Raw genomic sequence first — 18,513 nt, 5'->3', positions numbered from 1 at the left:
TTAGACAATACTTTCTTTTTTCCTTCTATTAAACAGGCAATCATATGGTCTCACTTTTCCCTTTCCTGTCTATCTGCTTGGTAATTCCAGTGAGGTTCAGGATTGGAAATAGCAATGCCTCCTACCAGATAACGATCTCTATCTCTGGCTGCTAGTTCATCGGCAAACTCTCAAGTTCCTGCCCAGATATAGTTCTTTTCCTCAGGGGTGCAACAATGAGATAATATGAAGGATATATCTTTCCAGGTCAAATCAAACATAATAGATAATTGTTAGAAGCCCCCAATAAATTTAGAAGGGTTTTCAGAATATTGTCCTATTGTTTTATCTGAGCCAGGTCTGCCATGGAGAATGGAACGTGGACTTTGTGCCCGTTTCTCCATTGGCAACCTCTCCAAAAGGATGCAATCCAGATTTAGGTGGAAGTCCTAGAAGATAGGGAGTTCTGCTCCTGGTAAGTCCAGCTGGGCTAGGAGGAGAGGCATGTTGAGGTTTATAAGGAGGAGGGATAATAATAGAGCTGGTGTTCCCTTTGTTTGGATTGGTCAGTGATTCCTCCAGTAGCCCAGATTTTTTAGGAGGAATGGGCCTACTTAGACAATCATCATCAAATATGTCCTGAGGGGAGGTTATTAAATTGATTGGTGGTTAGACACATTCTGCAAGAGGTCCTCAGGTTCAGATCCTAATTCAGGACCATGAAGGCCTGGCATAGGGTATCTCAATCCATATGCCCTGTTTTCTGCAGAAGAGATCTAATGGATAGATTGTATTGAAGTATAATGGGCCAGTTTTCCTCAATTCCTAAGGAGTACTGAGGCTATGCAATGTTACAGAAGATCAGTTTTCTCTTTCATAAATCTTGTAATCCAAATTGATTCCAGTGGATTATAAGGCATCCCAAAGAATAATCCTTGGGGACTGAAGAAGATCCCATGTTCTTAGAAAAGTAGAAAAGTCCATTATCAAAAATTACCCCCTCCCATCTCCCAGGTAGTGTCCCACACGGGACATGTCAGAGGTTCCTGATATCAGAGTGACCAGAGGTGTCCCTCTACAAAGTTGCTATGAACAGCACCTTGCCTTGTAGGAGAGATACTGGCATTTCTTCCTGCTTCCCCATTGCATCCTAGGCTACGAATGGGTGCTGGTGAATGGACCAAAATGCCATGCCATGAAGAACCCACCATTTTTAATCCACGGAAAACACTAAGAAAAGTTTTACAAGGGGGAAATGACCCAATTTTGTAATTTAAGTAGTTAGTAGGGGACACTGACAGAATAAAGATAGAAATTCACCATGATCTAAGTGACATTCCAACAGGCGTGCTTCCCTAGGAAATGGTCCCCAGTTGTGTTTTAATCAAATTGGGTACTGGTTTCAGCCAGCTCTGAGCAGAGTTCTCGCAACCAAAAGCAGCTACACCAGAAATGTCTAGAGAATCACATTAGACCAATGAAGAGGAAACCTCACATGGCAGTCTTTCAACTGGCAGCCGTCCTAGAGACTTCAGTGGCTGTCCTGTGCTGAAGAAAGATCATGTTGTATAAGGACAGAAACAAAGAGGAAGGCATCAAGTTTTTGGGTCTTATTACCATTCTGACCAATGTACTAACTTCTAGCCAAAAGGCAATCTTTCTCCTCCCCATAGAGTAGCCACAGGCTAGAGGATTGCAGCCTCAGTAATGAATGTGAAAGTGTTCCAATAAGACAATACTCCTTGAAAAGCCCCTGAAATGAAAGTAAAGGGAGAGCAAGAAGAGGTATTCACTGGGTTTGCACAAGGCTCAGAGTCCAGATGAGAAGCCTCAAGCTGCACACTGGGCACCAAAATGATATAATTTGGAGTTTGGGTCCAAGAGCAAGTGACCAAGAAAGAATTCTTGAGACGTTTTCAGTGCAAACAAAGGTGATTTTATTAAAGCACAGCAAGAGGACCTGTGGGCAGAAAAGGCTGAGGTCTAAGCATGAGGAATGGCTGATTACATAGAGTTTCTTATCCAATGGAAGAATATGTGACATTACGGCTCCAGGAAATTGAGTCTATAGGTTTATATATAAACTATATAACTATAGTTACATGACTATTCTCCAGATTGTGCTTTTCTTGTAAAAACTGTGATCTATTATCAGGTGACCATTTGCCTTTTCCTTCCTTCATTCTTGGTCAGTCCTGAGGGCCTGAGCAATGTCACAAATATCCCACTTTCATCTTTGGGGGAGGGGAGATGTGGAGTGTCAGTTTATCTTTTGCCCTCTGCTTGCCTTTTATTGTCTCATTAGCCCCACCCAAGCCTGGCCCAGCCACTAGAAGGAACTACAACCTTCTCCTCATCCACAGCCTTATCTCTCACTGGATAGATGTACACCGCAGCTTCAATTTTCTCTCCTTCTACTGCCACATCCTTGGAAAGGCTGTAAAGCATCTGCTCTGTTCTGAGCTTATCTGTTTTGAGAGCAGGGGGAGCCCAGATTGAGAAGAGCAGAGGAGCCATACTCTCACAAGACTGTCAGAGAACAAGTAAAGCCCAAGATATACCTAAGATCCTACCCCAGAACAGGGCTTGGGAGTATGCTGGGGTGGGGAAGTTGATGAGAAGCAACGAGAAGAGAGAAGCCCACCCGGATGCCTAGGGACTAAGCAGCCAGTGGCTGGCATGGGGACCAGGCCAGGGTGTGCTGCCTCTATCTGTGAGGTGGGGCTTGTGGGCAGGCCCCAGGCTTTTCCAGGGGGTGTTCAGGTAGCTCGCTACTGCTGCTACTCCAGCTCCAGAGACACAATCAGAAGTACGTACTGCTCACAAAAGTCACCCCTGGGCTGGAAGTGCTTTCTGAGGCCTCTGTTCCCTTTTCTGAAGGTGCTGACCCTGGAGGCCTAGAGGGAACAGGAGGCCATCACTGCCTGATCAGGAATTGAGCCCATGGCAGTATCCCTCACCACCCCTCCCCAGAGGATGGGGATCTGGCCCCAAGCTTGTCAGATGTCTGTGGCTCCTCAGGGCCCCATATTGGCTTCCAGGCAACAATAGACACCGTGAGGTAGAGGCCTGGGCTTCAGAAAAAGCAAGTAGCTCACCGTGGGTGGGGACCCTGGTCCAAGTCGCTGATGGTGTCCTTCAGGGGCTGGCCACGTGTCTCTGGCAGCAGAGCACAGAGTAAGCCTGCCCCAATGGGGAGGCTGCCATAGATGACCATAGGGAGGGCCGCCTGGTACTCGCCCAGCAGGATCACAAGAGGGGTAAGGATCCCTCCAATCCTTGAGAAGATGCCCATCAGCCCCATGCCCGTCTGCCTGGAGGAAGGTCAGTACAAGCTGAGCAGATCCAGCCAAGACTCTAGGCCACAGCTCCACCCCAGCTCTACCTTGGGAGAGCCCAGGCTCTCATTATGTCCCCACAGGCTCCCCAGGCTCACCCAGCCCAGTCAGCCTCTGTTCTCTGCTTCTGCACACTAACTGCTCATAGTCCAGCTGGGTGCCATGCTTCTTCCACCTCTAGGCTTTTCTGTTTGCTGCCTTCCTGCTCACCCACCAAGTCTCAAGCAAAAGTCTGTACCTCCCGACTATCCCCTCAGCTCCCCACCTGAGTGGTCCTCTTCTCAACCATTCATTCTTAGACTTCCTCCATATTTCAGTCTTGACAAAGCCAGGGCATGACCTACTCCTATATCTGTCCTCCACTGCCTAGGATGACATGGGGATTACATCGCTAGCTGCCCTGGACCCCACAAGCACTGCTGCCCCTGAGCCAGCCTCATAAGCTATCTATGGGATAGCAGTGAGGGCAGAGGAGGGATGGCCAAAATCAGGGTGTTGGGGCAGAGGAGCAGGAGCTGCCCAGCAGCCCTTACCGGATGATGGTGGGGAAGAGCTCAGCAGAGTATACGTAGGAGATGGTAAATCCAGAGGCCGTGGCAAATTTGCCCACCACGGCCAGCACGGTGACCACCACAGGCAGATCTAGTGGAGGATGCTGGTCAGCCAAGTGCAGGTAGACAGCCCCCTATCCTGGGTCCCACCCCTGCCCTGCCCTCCCAAACCTCCTGCTGCACCCGGACCCCAGGGCAGCCCTCACTCCTGGAAGGAATGCTATGGGCTTCTGGTAGCTTGCAGGGAGGTGGTTTGAGGGGTAAGGGTGTGGGAGAGCCAGGCCTGGTACCTGCTGGGACAAAGATGATGGCAATACACATGAGGCCACCCAGAACAAGACTGAGCATCTGACTCCACTTGCGGCCCAACCATTGCATCATGAAGATGCTGGAGTAGCGGGCGGGCACTTCAACTGCTCCGAAGATTAGCTGCGTCAGGTAGATATCCAGGCCAAAGTCACCAACTTGGAGGCTCAAGCCATAGTATCCCAGGCTGTCCACAAACCTACAAAGGGTCCAGGAATCCCTGTCACTGCTGGGTGATGAGATACCATTGCTCTCAGGGAGAGCCTGCCAGAGAGGGAGTCACACAGCCCATCCCTGACAGTCACCATGCCCCAGCTCCTGACACACCAGAGACACATGCAGGAGCCTCAGGGAGGGGCATGGACCCTGGTGTACTCACCAGACATAGCAGAGGATCAGGGTCATCTTCCAGAGCTGGGGGTGTCTGAACAGATCCAAGGCATTCCCCGAGGGGCCTGTCTTCTCTGCAACCAGCTGGGGGGAAGATGCACAGTGAGGGGCCAGGCAAAGAGTTCTGTACAGGCCAGATTCAGGGGCAGGGCTGAGTTCGGCCTGTAAGAAGTACCTGGCTCAGGAGCTCTGGAGAGAGTTTCCGCTTGTTGACAGAGGCCACCTTCTGGATCACTTGTCTCGCCTCCTCTACCCTCCCCTGGGTCAGAAGCCACCGTGCTGATTCTGGCAGAGCCCTGCATGTTGGAATGGCTGTGACGTTGGAGCCCCTTACTCCCCCAGAGGTGGTCCCAGCTGTTTCAGGGCACACTGAACCCCATACCCCTTGTGCTTTGGAGTGTGCTGTGAGGTGAACGTTAGTGTTGCACTCCAACCTCAGCACAGCTAGCCGGGGAGTGGCTTGCTCCTGGGAACTACCTCCTTACCAGAAGTAGAAGAAGAGCAGCAAGACAGGTGCAGTGCCAGCCATTTGGAAATGCCTCCAGTTTCGGATGCCATAGGCGAGTCCTGCCAGTGCCATCTCACCCACGGAGAAGGCGCACTGGGCCAGGACCACGGCTCGAGTCCTCCACAAGGGCCCCACCCACTCTGTAACTGTGTGAACAGATAGGCTGAGATTGGGCCAGCCCCTGCCCACCCCCTCCCTGTCACACCCTAGATCCCCCCTGGCAGCATGGGCCTCAGTCTCACTTGTGCATGGCCAGGTATGGGGGGGCAGGTACCTAACAAGCCTCCCCAAACGTGGCCAGCTCAGACCCCAAGGCTTTGCCTCATGCCTCATGGCTCAAGGCTTCAGGAGCTAGACACTCACGTAGGGTCACGTTGCTGAAGGTATACCCAGCGACAGCAGTGGCCACAGCAAAACGCAGGACCATGTAGAGCTCGAAGCTGGGCACAAAGGCTGTGCTCAGACCGAAGATGGCAAAGAGGAACAGCTGCACCAGGATAGTGGCCCTGCGGCCAATCCTAGAGTAACAAGGTAGGTTCATGAGGGAATTTCTTTGAGGAGAAGGAAGTAGGGGAGACCCAGCCCCACCCTGGGCTCTCTGTCTGACAGAGGACATATGGCCCTGCCCTGGGAGCTCTGTTTGAGGTAGAGGGGAACAGGGGCTCGTCCTGGACACCAGGGAGGATCATGGGGGGTGGGAGTGGGGGAACCGTGCCAGGAACCTAGGAGCATGCTAGGTCAGGGCTGAGCTGGTCAGTGTTCTTACCAGTCACAGAGAGGCCCAAAGATTAGAGACCCAGCGAGGAGCCCGGCCATGTACACGGACTGTGAGGTCTCCTTCAGGTGCTTCCGATCACAAACCAGGTTGAACTGAGGCAGACACAGGCAGATATGAACCAGGGGCCGCTGACGGCAAGTCCTACTTACAAGCCTCTCAGGGAAGATGCTTGTGGTTCCCAAACTGTGTGCGAAGTCACCCCCAGGACACCAGAATAAATTCATGGGGCACAGAACAACACTTAACATTTTAAAGGGAAATATAGCAATACTCAACATCTGTCTGATATTACAAGAGTTACCAACTAAGGACAGTTCTGTTTCAACATGAGATCATGCTACATTCCTTTCAGCAATGTCATATCTATGTGAAGCTGTATTTTTGGCAGTTGTATTGACAAAAGAAGCAAGCACCATGTGGAGTGAAAAATGTTCAAGGATGGAGAAGTTATGTAGCTCCCAATAGGTACATATATCCTATTAGTAGGAGATGTATTTATTTAAAAATAAAAATACTCTCTTTCAGTTTATGTGTATTATTTTTTAAAACAGCTAGTAAGTTTTTAGAACATAATTAAGTTTTTTGGATCTAATTAGTTCATACATAAAACTGTTAGGTTTGTCTTTTGGGCTGAAGATGCCATGGTGAGTTACTGACACAGGATACAAAGTTTGGAACTTCTGACATACCACTAATTGCTACTGCCTGACAAATGGGGCCTCTTCCCGACAGCCAGGACACCCCTTGGACCTGCTTGGGCCTCTTCAAATTTTCTCATCTGGCTGCAAAATCTCCATGAAACTCTCATCATTCACAGGTGGGTGAGAATCCCAAGGAGCCCTCACACACTACTGGCAGAAGGAGATGGGGACAGAGGAACACACACATGGGTACAAGTGCGTGAGGGCCCTCACTCTCATGCACACTCAGAAGTGGGGCAACCCACCTGGAGACTCACAGAGAGAACCTGACCCGTGGCCTGAGAAACTGAGTGGAGCAAATACGCATGTCGGTATAACTCTGTACACACATAACTATTGCAGGTGCACACATAGGAAGCACATGTGACTGACCCCCACCTCCGCTGATCTGCAGGCCCCTGGGGGAGTTCTGGGCCCTCTGCACATAGCTCAGCTCCATGCTTCAATGTCTGTGGGGGGAACAGACACATGAGTTCTCCTCCACAGCTCATGGAGATAGCTTCACGATGACTAATGCCTTTTGAGGGCTCACTCTGTGTTGGGTAGTCTGCTAAATGCTTCACATGTGTTATCTAATTCTGACAACGATCCTTGATTTATTAGTACACCCTCCTGAGGGAGGAGAGGTTATGCACATTATCATAGGTCTCACTGCTGGATGGCATTCCTTTTGTTCCAGAGAAACAGAGTGAAAGCTAAGAGAATGGGGTGCCTGAGTGGCTCAGTTGGTTAAGCATCTGCCTTTGGCTCAGGTCATGATCTCATGGTCCTGGGATTGAGTTCCACATCAGGCTCCCTGCTCAGTGGGGAGACTGCTTCTCCCTCTACCCTTTTCCCCTCCTTGTGCTCTCTCTCTCTCAAATAAATAAATAAAATCTAAAAAAATAATAATAATAAAAAGAAAGCTAAGAGGGCAGCCCGGGGTGTGATCCTGGAGACCTGGGATTGAATCCCACATCGGGCTCTCGCATGGAGACTGCTTCTCCCTCTGCCTGTGTCTCTGCTCTCTCTCTCTCTCTCTCTCTCTCTCTGTCTCTCATGAATAAATAAATAAGATCTTAAAAAAAAAGAAAGCTAAGAGAATATTTGCTGAATGAATCAGTAAATGAACTAATACAACTAGCCAACCATCATCAGTCAAAATAACTTTTAGCAAGAAATTAATGAGTCTAGGAGACATCATTGTGCTCATACTTCTGTTTCAAGAACAACTGTTAATTTTCAATAAGTGTCAAATGATTAACTGCTTGGCCCTGGAAATGAAGTGAGGCAAGACAGGGGATTTGAACTTATTCCACCCACTTCTAGTCTGTTTGGTTTTTGTGTAGTAACCACAGATTGCTTTTGGAGTTAGACACCCTTTAAAATAAATAATAAATAAAGGCCTGCTACTATCAGTCTCTGGAACCTGAACCAAGCAACTTTGTGTGACTCTGAGCCTGTTAATCCATCTGTTGGTGTCTTGGTTTCCCATGTACAAAATGGGGATAAAATATACTACCTAGTGTTCCCCAATAGGATTAAAGGAATTAACACATGTAACATGCTTATTAGCACAGTGGCTGTCACACAGGAAGCCCTCGGTAAATGTTAGCTGAGCAGAGGGTGCACTGGCTCCATGCTTAAGAAACTCAAGCTGGTGGCAGACATCTCAGACACACTGGGCTGTAGTGCTCTGAAGGCCTGGGTGCCAATCCAAGGGAATCCCCCAAGGCTGGTGCCCCTATTCACTGGCCACCACTCACTACCTCCTTATAGTTTCTATACCCCTTATTTCAATAAATCCTCATTCTAACCCCATAAAAGCTCCTTATGCCCACTGTGCAGTCACAGAGAGCATGGCTTGGTGATGTGCCAAGATGTGGTGATCGTGTTGCAGTTGGAACAGAGACAAGAGGCCTCCGCCCTTGGGATGCTAGCCATTAACCTCCCCAGCTGCAACACCCACAGTGGATGGTTCTACCTGGGGCCTGCCACAGAGACATACAGAATCTCACCCCCATTCTTGGTACACACCCATCACATCTTCCTGTTACAAAAGCTTTGGTGGCTCCCTTTGGTCTCTAGGAGAGAGCCCCAATTCCTCTGCTCTGTATCTAAGATGGTTTAAAAGTCAGCTCTTGTCAGTTTCCCAACCTCTTTGTATGCTGACATTCCTTGAACATGCCAAGCACTTTCATGCATCTAGTCCTAGAGATGGCTATTCTCTCTACTTACCCTTCCTTCCCATCCTTGCCCCTTCTCTGGTCCCAGGACAGATCACAGTATTGTTATTCACTTCAAGTCTATTTCCCTCCCTATACGTGGACAAGGCTGGGAGTCGTATTTTCTTTTACCAATGATGGGCACCCAGGAAATGCTGGGAGGTAGACTGAGAAGGAGAAATATACTCTGTTCTTTAAGAGCACACAGCCTATATGGCAATGTGCTTTTTCTTATCAAATTAGACCCAATTGAAGTTCAGTTTATGAAGCTGCTGGTTATAATAAGGAAAGTTGGGATGTCAGCTCAAAGAGAGTCCCGTGGATTCGTGTTGCAGAGCCCCTCCTCATAGATGGGAAACATGTAGATCTCACAACAGGATGCCTGGGTGGCTCAGTAGTTGAGTGTCTGCCTTTGGCTCAGGGTGTGATCCCGGGGTCCTAGGATCGAGTCCCATATCGGGTTCCCCACAGGGAGCCTGCTTCTCCCTCTGCCTATGTCTCTGTCTCTCTCTCTGTGTCTTGAACGAATGAATGAATGAATGAATGAATGAAAAAGAAAGAAAGAAAGAAAGAAAGAAAGAAAAGAAAGGAAAAGAAAGAAAGAAAAGAAAGGAAAAGAAAAGAAAAGAAAAGAAGAAAAGAAAAGAAAAAAGAAAAGAAAGGAAAGGAAAGGAAAAGATCCCACACCAAAGTAGCCCTGGATGTGAAGTTGGAGTTATCATGTGATGCAGGACATAAAGTACCAAAGGATGTACATTCTCTTGGGAACTGAGGTCCTTGGGAGGATTAGAGCAGGAGAAGCATGGTAGGGAAGGGCAAGAGATCAACCACCTAACCCCAGTGCCAGCACACTCTAGGTTGATGATTAGAGACAAAGAGGGGAGCCCCAAATCCTCAGATAAGAATAAGGTGCCTCCCTCCTCTGACTGCTCCCTGTACAGTTAACACTCAGGGAGCTTTGGCTGAATAAAATGCACAACAGTACTGCACAGGGTGTGAATAGGGCTAGAGCTGGCTTCGTGCAGTCTGGAAATTTGCCTGGGCTTTAAGGATGATTATTTGGCCAGGTTGGCAGAGTTTGAGCACATGTGGAATTAGCACCCATAGCATCTGAGGACCAGTGGAGGCTGATCCTACCATGAGGGTGATGCTGGGGACATGGAGAGGCCAATGAGGACCAGACTGGGCTCTGTTTGGAGAGCTCCTAGGCTGCCTACACCACTGTGGGGCAGAATGAGGTGGAGGGTTAGGAGGAAGACAGACAGGACATATCTTCAGGCTGCAACAGTTCTGGGGTCACATTTTAAAAAGTGAATGCCTGGGGCACTTGTTTGGCTCAGTCAGTAGGGTGCGCAACTCTTGATCTTAAGGTTGTGAGTTTGAGCCCCACATTGGGTACAGGGATTACTTAAAAGTAAAAATATCTTTTAATAAATGTGAATGCCTCAAAACTGCATGGGATACCACTTCACACCAGTCAGAATGGCTAAAATTAACAAGTCAGGAAACGACAGATATTGGCAAGGATGTGGAGAAAGGGGAACCTTCTTACGCTGTTGGTAGGAATGCAAGCTGGTGCAGCCCCTCTGGAAAACAGTATGGAGGTTCCTCAAAAAGTTGAAGATAGAGCTATCCTATGACCCAGCAAATGAACTACTGGGCATTTACCCTAAAGATACAAATGTAGTGAAACGAAGGGACACCTGTACCCCAATGTTTTTTTTTTTTAATTTTAATTTATTTATGATAGTCACAGAGAGAGAGAGAGAGAGAGGCAGAGACACAGGCAGAGGGAGAAGCAGGCTCCATGCACCGGGAGCCCGATGTGGGATTCAATCCCGGGTATCCAGGATCGCACCCTGGGCCAAAGGCAGGCGCCAAACCGCTGCGCCACCCAGGGATCCCTACCCCAATGTTTATAGCAGCAATGACCACAACAGCCAAATTATGGAAAGAGCCCAGATGTCCATCAACAGATAAATGGATAAAAAAGATGTGGTATATATATATATATCAATGGAGTATTACTCAGCTATCAAAAAGAATGAAATCTTGCCATTTGCAGTGATGTGGATAGAACTAGAGGGTATTATATTAAGTGAAATAAGTCAGTCAAAGACAATTATCATATGATCTCACTCATATGTGGAATTTAAGAAACAAAATAAAGGATCATAGGGGAAGAAAGGAAAAAATAAAACAAGATGAAATCAGAGAGGGAGACAAACCATAAGAGACTCTTGATCATAGGAAACAAACTAAGTGTTGCTGGAGGGGAGAGGGTAGGGAGATGGGGTAACCAGGTGATAGACAGTGGGGCATGTGATGTGGCATGTGATGTGATGAGCACTGGGTGTTATATAAGACTGATGAATCACTGAACTCTATCTCTGAAACCAATAATATATGTTCACTAATAGAATTTAAATAATTTTTTAATTCAAAAATAATTTTTTAAAATAATAATAATTAGGGATGCCTGAGTGGCTCAGCAGTTGAGCATCTGCCTTCAGCTTAAAGCATGATCCCAGGATCCGGGATCGAGTCCCATATCAGGCTCCTTGTGGGGAGCCTGCTTCTCCCTCTGCCTGTATCTCTGCCTCTCTCTCTCTCTCTCTGTCTCTCATGAATAAATAAATAAAATCTTTAAAATAATAATAATAATAATTAAAACATGCAAACACATTTGGTTAAAACACTGTCCTCTGAAAGCCTCTAAAAAGTAAATACTGGGATCCCTGGGTGGCGCAGCGGTTTGGCGCCTGCCTTTGGCCCAGGGCGTGATCCTGGAGACCCAGGATCGAATCCCACGTCGGGCTCCCGGTGCATGGAGCCTGCTTCTCCCTCTGCCTGTGTCTCTGCCTCTCTCTCTCTCTCTCTCTGTGACTATCATAAATTTAAATAAATAAATAAATAAAAAATAAATAAAAAGTAAATACTTTTTTACTCACAGGGGAAAAAAAAATGAATGTTTAATCTCTGGACTCGATTCTCCTTTCCACAAAGGCTCAGTATTTGCCACCATCAAGGTGAGTTGTCCAGATACTCCAGCAATGCCCACATCTCAGGATTCTGTACCATCTTTCTGTGCTCTTTCCTGCTCCTGTAGGGACCTGAATGGGAGCCCAACTTCCACAATCAGCTCATTAGGTGGCCCTGACCAAATCATCTCCCTACTTTGTGTCTCAGCCTCAGCTTCTGGGAAGCAGCAGGGTGGCCAGGATGCTTCCAGAGAGCCTTACTTGCTCAGTTGGCTGGAATGGGAATCTGTTTATTTGCCTAGATCCTTCCTAAGAAAATGAGTTTAGCAGAGCAAATGCTATTATCTGCAGGACAAGTCCTAGATTCGGGGGCATCCTTAGGCGCCTTAGAGGGCAGGCAGGCATAGCCCTAGAGAGAGCAGCTGGTAGGCAGGAAACCCACATCAGACAAGCCAGAGGGCAGACAAGTGAATGGGCATACAGGAGGATAGGTAAGCAGGCAGACTGGGGCAGACTGAAAGACAAAAAGGCTAATGGAGAGACAGATGGGAACAATGGAAAGAGAGAAAGGCATAAAGACAGGAAAGCAGGAGGGGACAGGAAGAAAGGTAGGTAACTGGGCAGGCAGGCAGAGGGGAACGGACAAAAGGATGGATAAAGATGAACAGACAAATGGACAGACAGACCAGACAGAGAATATGGATAGATGGACCAACAGCCAGAGGACAAAGACAAAAGCAGGATGATTGGCAAAAAGAAAAAAAAAAGGCACACCAATGGTCAGTCATTCAGGCCTGGGTGCTTAAGGGGAGAACACAGAAGGGGCAACACAAGCAGCTGAGGGCAGAGGGTCAGACAGCGTTGCTGACCAACCTCAAACAGGCAGACAGGCAGAAGGGCAGCCCTACCTCATTCTGTAGGGACAGGGGCCCATGTTCAGGATACTCCCAGCCTGCCTCGCAGGGCTGCGTCTCATTGAAGCGGTGGCTGAGAATGTCCTCCAGGCTGGCATTGTCAGGAGGAGGCCGGAACATGAGGCAGGGCTCAGGACTGCCTGCAGCATCCAGGGGCACACTCAGTGTCAGCTGCTCGGCAGCACTCAGGTTCAAAGTATGGTTCTTGACCCAGGCCACTGAGCAGTAGTGGGCCTCATCCTGGATCATAAAGACTTGGGCAAACATGTAGAAAGCAGACAGGAAGTTGGGGATACTCAGCAGTATCAGCAGCCGTACTTGGAAGCGATTGAAGTCACCTATTTCGTCCAGGACCTGGACAAACTGAGCCATGTCTACCGGTCAGCCTGGGGCCACCAAACAGCTCTGCAGCTTGGCTTTGGGGCACTTGCTCCTGTGAGCAGTAATGACAACTGTGTTAATATTTAATCCAGCCTTGCCTGGCCCAACCTGTCACACTTCAACTTCCTGGCTGTAGCCTGGGAAGGATGAAAAACTAGTCCACTCTGGTTTACAGAATCCAAGGATGCTTTATTGCTAGTATGATGGACAGAAACATTATAAGAAGTACCTTCTCAGGCCCAGCACAGGAATGAGCTTTAGCCAAATGTTAAATAGTGCATGAGCAGACCCCTCCAATAACAACATCCTAAACAAGTCACTCCTGGCTCAAGTCCCTCCCATTACAATAGACTCCAAATTCTGAGAGTAGTTCCAACACTCAGAGGGACACAAAAGTCCCTTCTAGGGACCAGCCCAAATTAGACAATGGGGGTAAGTCAGGAGAAGAGCAAGGACACAGCCTGCATACTAACTTGGTCAGTAGCCCAATCTGGCCTCTTGATGCTGCTGATCTTATCTTTCTCCTAGGGGTCTCTGGGATGTGGTAAGGCAGCATGAAGGCCAAGAGACCTATCAAGGGCATAAATGCCTTTCCTTCTCAGTACCAAAGACAATCCAAGAGCACCCAACAATTACCAAAGAGCCAAGAGTTGCATTTTGAGCCCTACTCTAATCAAGGAAGAAACCATTAACACATTCTCATGATAAGGAACACGAAAGTTGCTGAAAGGTAGCTTCAATCACAATAGATAATTCAGTGATAACAGAGAAACACAGGACAAAGTCTCCCTCCACCACAACCTCACCTGTGGAAGCTGGAGTCAAAGTTGGGATGGGACGCCTGGTGGCTGGTAGGTCAGGATTCTTACAGGACTGGAGAATTATAGGACCTCCGAGAGGAGGAATCTCCCAAAGATTAAAAAGCCCCCATCCTTTTTACCCTGGAAGAGGTCTACTGGAGGTAGACCAAGGGCTTGGAAAGCATCTAGTTCAGTCATGGGAGATGGGGAATGATAGGATTAAAGATGGCATTCGGGAAAAACACAAATATATGTGTGCATGCACACACACACACATATTTGCCTGTGTGTACATGGGGAAGCCTTCTCATCTTTGAATTTTGAACCATTTTAAGAGAGGCTGAGCAGTACAGGTGAAGGGAATGCAAGGAATCAAGGCTGTACAGAGCAGTTCTGGATATGGCATGGCTATATCTGGCCCCTGGTCATCACAGCTGCTGGCTCCTTATTAGTCAGCCAGGATGCAGAGCAGGTCAAGGCAGGGCAGACTGTGAAGGGCAGAGGCAAGGCACCATGACCCTGCAAAAGAAGAGCACCTCCCTCTCTGCCCCATCCCAAGTTCCCTACCAGTCTCATCACTGTCCCCAGCTCTATCTTTTCTTCCTTACCTAGTTTTCTTGCATGTGTTTGTCCTCAGCATCAACCTCAATTGAACTAGTAAGAAAACAGATGCTGCTAGTGCCACTGCCCAATATGGTGTTCCCCTATGGGGAAAGAACAGAGATGGAAACATAAGCCTGTCCTCAGTCCGAATCATCTTCTTACTCCAGTCAAGGAGAAGATTTTTGTTTCTTTGGCTCCAAGGTAGCCAAGGGAGCTGGAGCTAGCAGGCAGGAAGCTTGGGTTCTGCTACTGATTCACTGTGATCCTGAGTCTGTCCCTTGTTAAAAGAAAAAAAAAAAAAAAGAAAATCAACTGAGTAGATTGAAAGATCTAATTGGCTTTACTCAATGATTCATGAATTGGGTAGTATCCCATCTAGCAAGTAGAAAGGAGCTCCAAGGAGCTGTACAAAGCAGAATTTTATAGGCAGAAAGGGCAGAAAACAGAAAATTTCTAGCAAAGAATGTATTGTTTCCAGTAAAGTTGCCTTCCTTTGGGGGAAGGTAGGAATCTATTAGGCAGATTACCTCACTAGTGCTGACCAGGTAATCCCAGATTGACTGGTTAAAGATCACATTCCTGGGAGAGACTGAAATTACAATGAAATCAGGTATTAAATCTCAGTTTGCTGACGTGGGACTTAGCACAAGTGACTCCATTTTGAGCCTATTGTTTCTTTTCTTTCTTTCTTTCTTTTTTTTCTTTTTTAACAATTCCTCCTTTTAATCAGACTCTAAACTTAACCAAGAGATGTGATTAAAAATGTAAGGCATTAAATGCCACTCTCAGCTACCATGCTATAGTTCTCACAGCTTTAACTTATCTTCTTTGTGACAGTCACTGGTCATGATATTTTTTGCTGAATCTCTGTAGTGTTCACAGATCATAACTTCAGGTTCACATTTTTTTAGTTCATCTTTCTCTTTGGTCCTTTTTGACAGTCCAGTCTTAGGGAGATCATTTGTTTGGTGGTTAGTGGCTGCTAACATGCATTTACTTTTGAGAGAACACAGCATGCCAAGGAGACTACTATGATTATTGTAAGCACAATAATTCCCAATGTATGGAGTGCACTTCAGAGCCATGGTCCCCAAGACCCAAACCAATCAAAATCAAATAAGTAAAAAAAAGATCCTGTAGAAGGAGTCACCTTTTTAAGGCAAGTTGTTTGCTCAGTGATGTCGTATAACTGAGTTTTAACTTCCTCGGAAGTGCTAGTCTAGGTATAGCCTGTGGTGTTGGCCACAGCACAGTCACCTCATTGCTCAGCTAAAAGATAAAGGCTATCCTATTAGCAAGAACAACTTTGGCCATCAAGTCTAATGATCTTTGTTGGTAGCTATTGCTATGGAAGCAGATTCTATAATACTCTCCAGAGGTAAGGAGAGTTTCCTGATCATAGCCTCAGCTGAACCTATTCCTAACTAGGGGAAACAGGGACCTCCAAAGGAAGCATATCCTGAACAATGAAAGCCTCCAGGTAGGTCCTCACTAACTTGACAATGTAAATTCAGGGGAGTCAACCAGCGAGGTGTGTATTTGTGAACAGCTAGAGGCACTGCCTGGCTACATGCCAGCAATCTGAGCATCCCTAGGCCCATGGAGGATGATCACCACCACAGACAAAGATAAGTCCTGTTGGGCACAAACCACTCCTGCTAAGGCAGCACCACTTCTAGTATCATGGAGAGGTCAGAGCTTTTGATGACAAATCCAATAGTCTGCAAGGTTACCCCCCTTTCCAATGGCCAAGGAGATACAGATGATGGTGTTATTTTTCCAGGCCAATGCTAGAGTAAGAGAAAGAAAAGAAGAAAGTGTTTTGCGTTTAGTTAAACTAGGAAGTATTGATCTGGTGTCTTGGGTGGAAGCAGTCTACATTGATGTCAGCTACTTCTCTTCTTCATCGGTTTGATTTTGAGCACTTAGGTGGCCTGCAGTCCCTGGACCCTGAAAGAGCCCTTTATAATTGAGAGATGTGGACCATGAGGTTCAATCCCTGAAGTCTGGCTGCTGTCTGGGTGGTCAGGAGGACCTGTATCTATCCTCCCTCCCAAGGAGGTTCAAGTGCAGACTTTGCTCCCAGTAACTCCAAATCAGAAGGGTGGGAGAAACTGAAATGTTGGTTTGGAGAGCTGTAGCCAGATACCTGAGGAAATTAGAATTTAGTCTAGTTCACGTGTGTCTAACTAATCCTAAAGACAATTAACAGGACTAGAATCTAATATCTATATGGTGCACATATAATTTTTCTCTCTGCAATTACCTCCATTTTTTTTTACTAAAGATAATTGCAGTAAAACTAATATGCATTAAACTCAGCCTGATTATTTATATAAGTGCAGTAAGAATAATGATTGGCCATATAAGCTCCTTTTACAAATTAATTAATTAATTGACTGACATCCAAGGACCCCTATAAGCTCCTTTTAAAGACTACTTTGCTTAAACTATTTATAAGGAATTTCTATTGAACTCTTAAAAGCTTCTGAGGCAGGGCACCTGGGTGGCTCAGTTGGTTAAGCATTTGCCTTTGACTCAGTTCATGATCCTTGGGTCCTGGGATGGAGCCCCACATCAGTGTCCTCACTCAGTGGGGAGTCTGCTTCTCCCTCTCCCTCTCTTGTGCCCCACTGTTTGCACCCCCGTGCTCTCTCTCCCTCAGATAAATAAATAAAATCTTAAAAAACAAAAAAACTTCTGAGGCCAGAAAGCCAAGTCAAGGGCTCATGATTAGATTTTAGCTGCAATACCTATAGTTTGGGTGAATTCCTCCTTTCTTGAGGTCCCCAAAATATTTTGAGAATTCCAGGCTTTTTAAGAGATAACCTTCCTTACTCACCTGGTAAGACTGCCAGCAACCCTGTAAGTAGAGTACCCGGCTGATTTTTTCAAGGGGCTTCATTGGCTTCATAAAATCAACTTCATTTCCTTAAAGCTGTGGTCATTTCTGAGTCTATACATATCTCTCTCAAATATAACATTCCAGTCAAAGCTTTGGTAATATAGTCAATGTTTCAAATTATGTCCTGTTACAAGGAGACCAGATTCCTACTGAACTTATGCAAATAAAGAATTATATTAGTATGTTAAGAATACTCAAAAATTTCCGAATTCTGGAGGGATCAAAGAGGAAGAAAAAGTAAATGTTTCATCTTTGTTTACACAGGTGTTCTTTACCAAGTAAGTCTTAGGTCGCTTAAAAGAAAACGTTTCCTTAAATCTGGAAAAACAGAACACTAAGGACCAGCAATGTTTCAAACAAAGAGTCATAAAAAATTATAATCATCCTCCTCCATTCATTCAGACTCATGTAATTAATATCATTTTGCTTGAATCTAGTTTTTCCATTAGTTCTGAAATTTTTAACCTAGTTCTGTTTTATGATCTTAAAGTTATCAGCAACTTGTGCTTTACAACATCCTTTCCCTGAATCTCCTTGAAGATAAAGCACTTTTTCTCACTTTTTCTTCTTTTTCCTTTTTTTAGAGAGAGAGTGCATACATGCACATGGGAATATGGCAAGGGGAGAGAGAGAATCTCAAGCAGGCTTCAGGCTCAGTGTAGAACACAACACATGGTCTGATCTCATGACCCGAGATCATGACCTGAGCCAAAGGCAAGAGTCAATACTTAACCAGCTGAACCACCCAGGTGCCCCAAACGATGAAGCACTTTCACGAGAACACTTTGGCAAAAGCATTTGGGTGAAATGAAATAACTCTCTGTAAATGATAAAGACTTACAATGGCCATAAAGATCTGATGAGAGCTTATTATAATGGATCGACAAGGAAATTTGGTTATTTCTATGACATACATTTTAAGATAGTAACTATAATTACAACTGGTAACATTATACCAGGACATATCAGATTTCCAGGAATTTCACACAATTTCTGGAACACTTATATATAACTATACAAACACAACATAAAGAGGGCTTACTATTATTTCTTATTTGAAAATACTTCTCCTGTAATTTAACATAAAATAAACCTAATTTGTTTAACAACTCTCTTTTTATAAGTAGAGAGAGAAAAATCCATCTTTTTCTTTCTTCCTCCTTTCCTCTGTCCC

The 18,513-nt window shown here is 46.2% G+C and overlaps 1 protein-coding gene across 2 annotated transcripts; it reads right to left on the bottom strand.

Moving 5' to 3' along the window:
* Nucleotides 1–1,352: 1,352 nt before the first annotated feature.
* SLC22A13 (solute carrier family 22 member 13) lies at nt 1,353–13,463 on the bottom strand. 2 transcript variants are annotated; one of them, XM_038570460.1, is made up of 10 exons: nt 12,645–13,460; nt 5,839–5,942; nt 5,436–5,590; nt 5,050–5,218; nt 4,740–4,860; nt 4,554–4,648; nt 4,159–4,373; nt 3,851–3,959; nt 3,078–3,293; nt 1,353–2,876 (listed from the first exon to the last, which is right to left on the bottom strand). In XM_038570460.1, exons 1-10 carry the CDS (start codon nt 13,020–13,022, stop codon nt 2,783–2,785), a joined length of 1,656 nt encoding a protein of 551 aa, XP_038426388.1. In that variant the 5' UTR covers nt 13,023–13,460; the 3' UTR covers nt 1,353–2,782. The 2 variants fall into 2 exon arrangements, with proteins under 2 accessions (XP_038426388.1, XP_038426389.1); XM_038570461.1 differs by lacking the exon at nt 1,353–2,876 and having other exon boundaries at nt 3,145–3,289; nt 12,645–13,463.
* Nucleotides 13,464–18,513: the final 5,050 nt, after the last annotated feature.

Source organism: Canis lupus, chromosome 23 (assembly GCF_011100685.1).
Source record: "Canis lupus familiaris isolate Mischka breed German Shepherd chromosome 23, alternate assembly UU_Cfam_GSD_1.0, whole genome shotgun sequence".
Lineage (NCBI taxonomy): Eukaryota > Metazoa > Chordata > Mammalia > Carnivora > Canidae > Canis > Canis lupus.
The sequence above is the reverse complement of the archived record's forward strand: the minus strand, read 5'-3'. Positions and strand labels throughout refer to the sequence as shown.

What these genes read in the sequence shown, in the direction of transcription:
- SLC22A13 (XM_038570460.1), bottom strand. Translation starts at nt 13,022, where the DNA reads ATGGCTCAGTTTGTCCAGGTCCTGGACGAAATAGGTGACTTCAATCGC. An exon ending in CTCCAGAGCTCCTGAGCCAG is followed by an intron (nt 4,649 to 4,739) that starts GTACTTCTTACA and finishes TCTTCCCCCCAG; the next exon opens with CTGGTTGCAGAGAAGACAGG. An exon ending in CATCATCTTTGTCCCAGCAG is followed by an intron (nt 3,960 to 4,158) that starts GTACCAGGCCTG and finishes ATCCTCCACTAG; the next exon opens with ATCTGCCTGTGGTGGTCACC.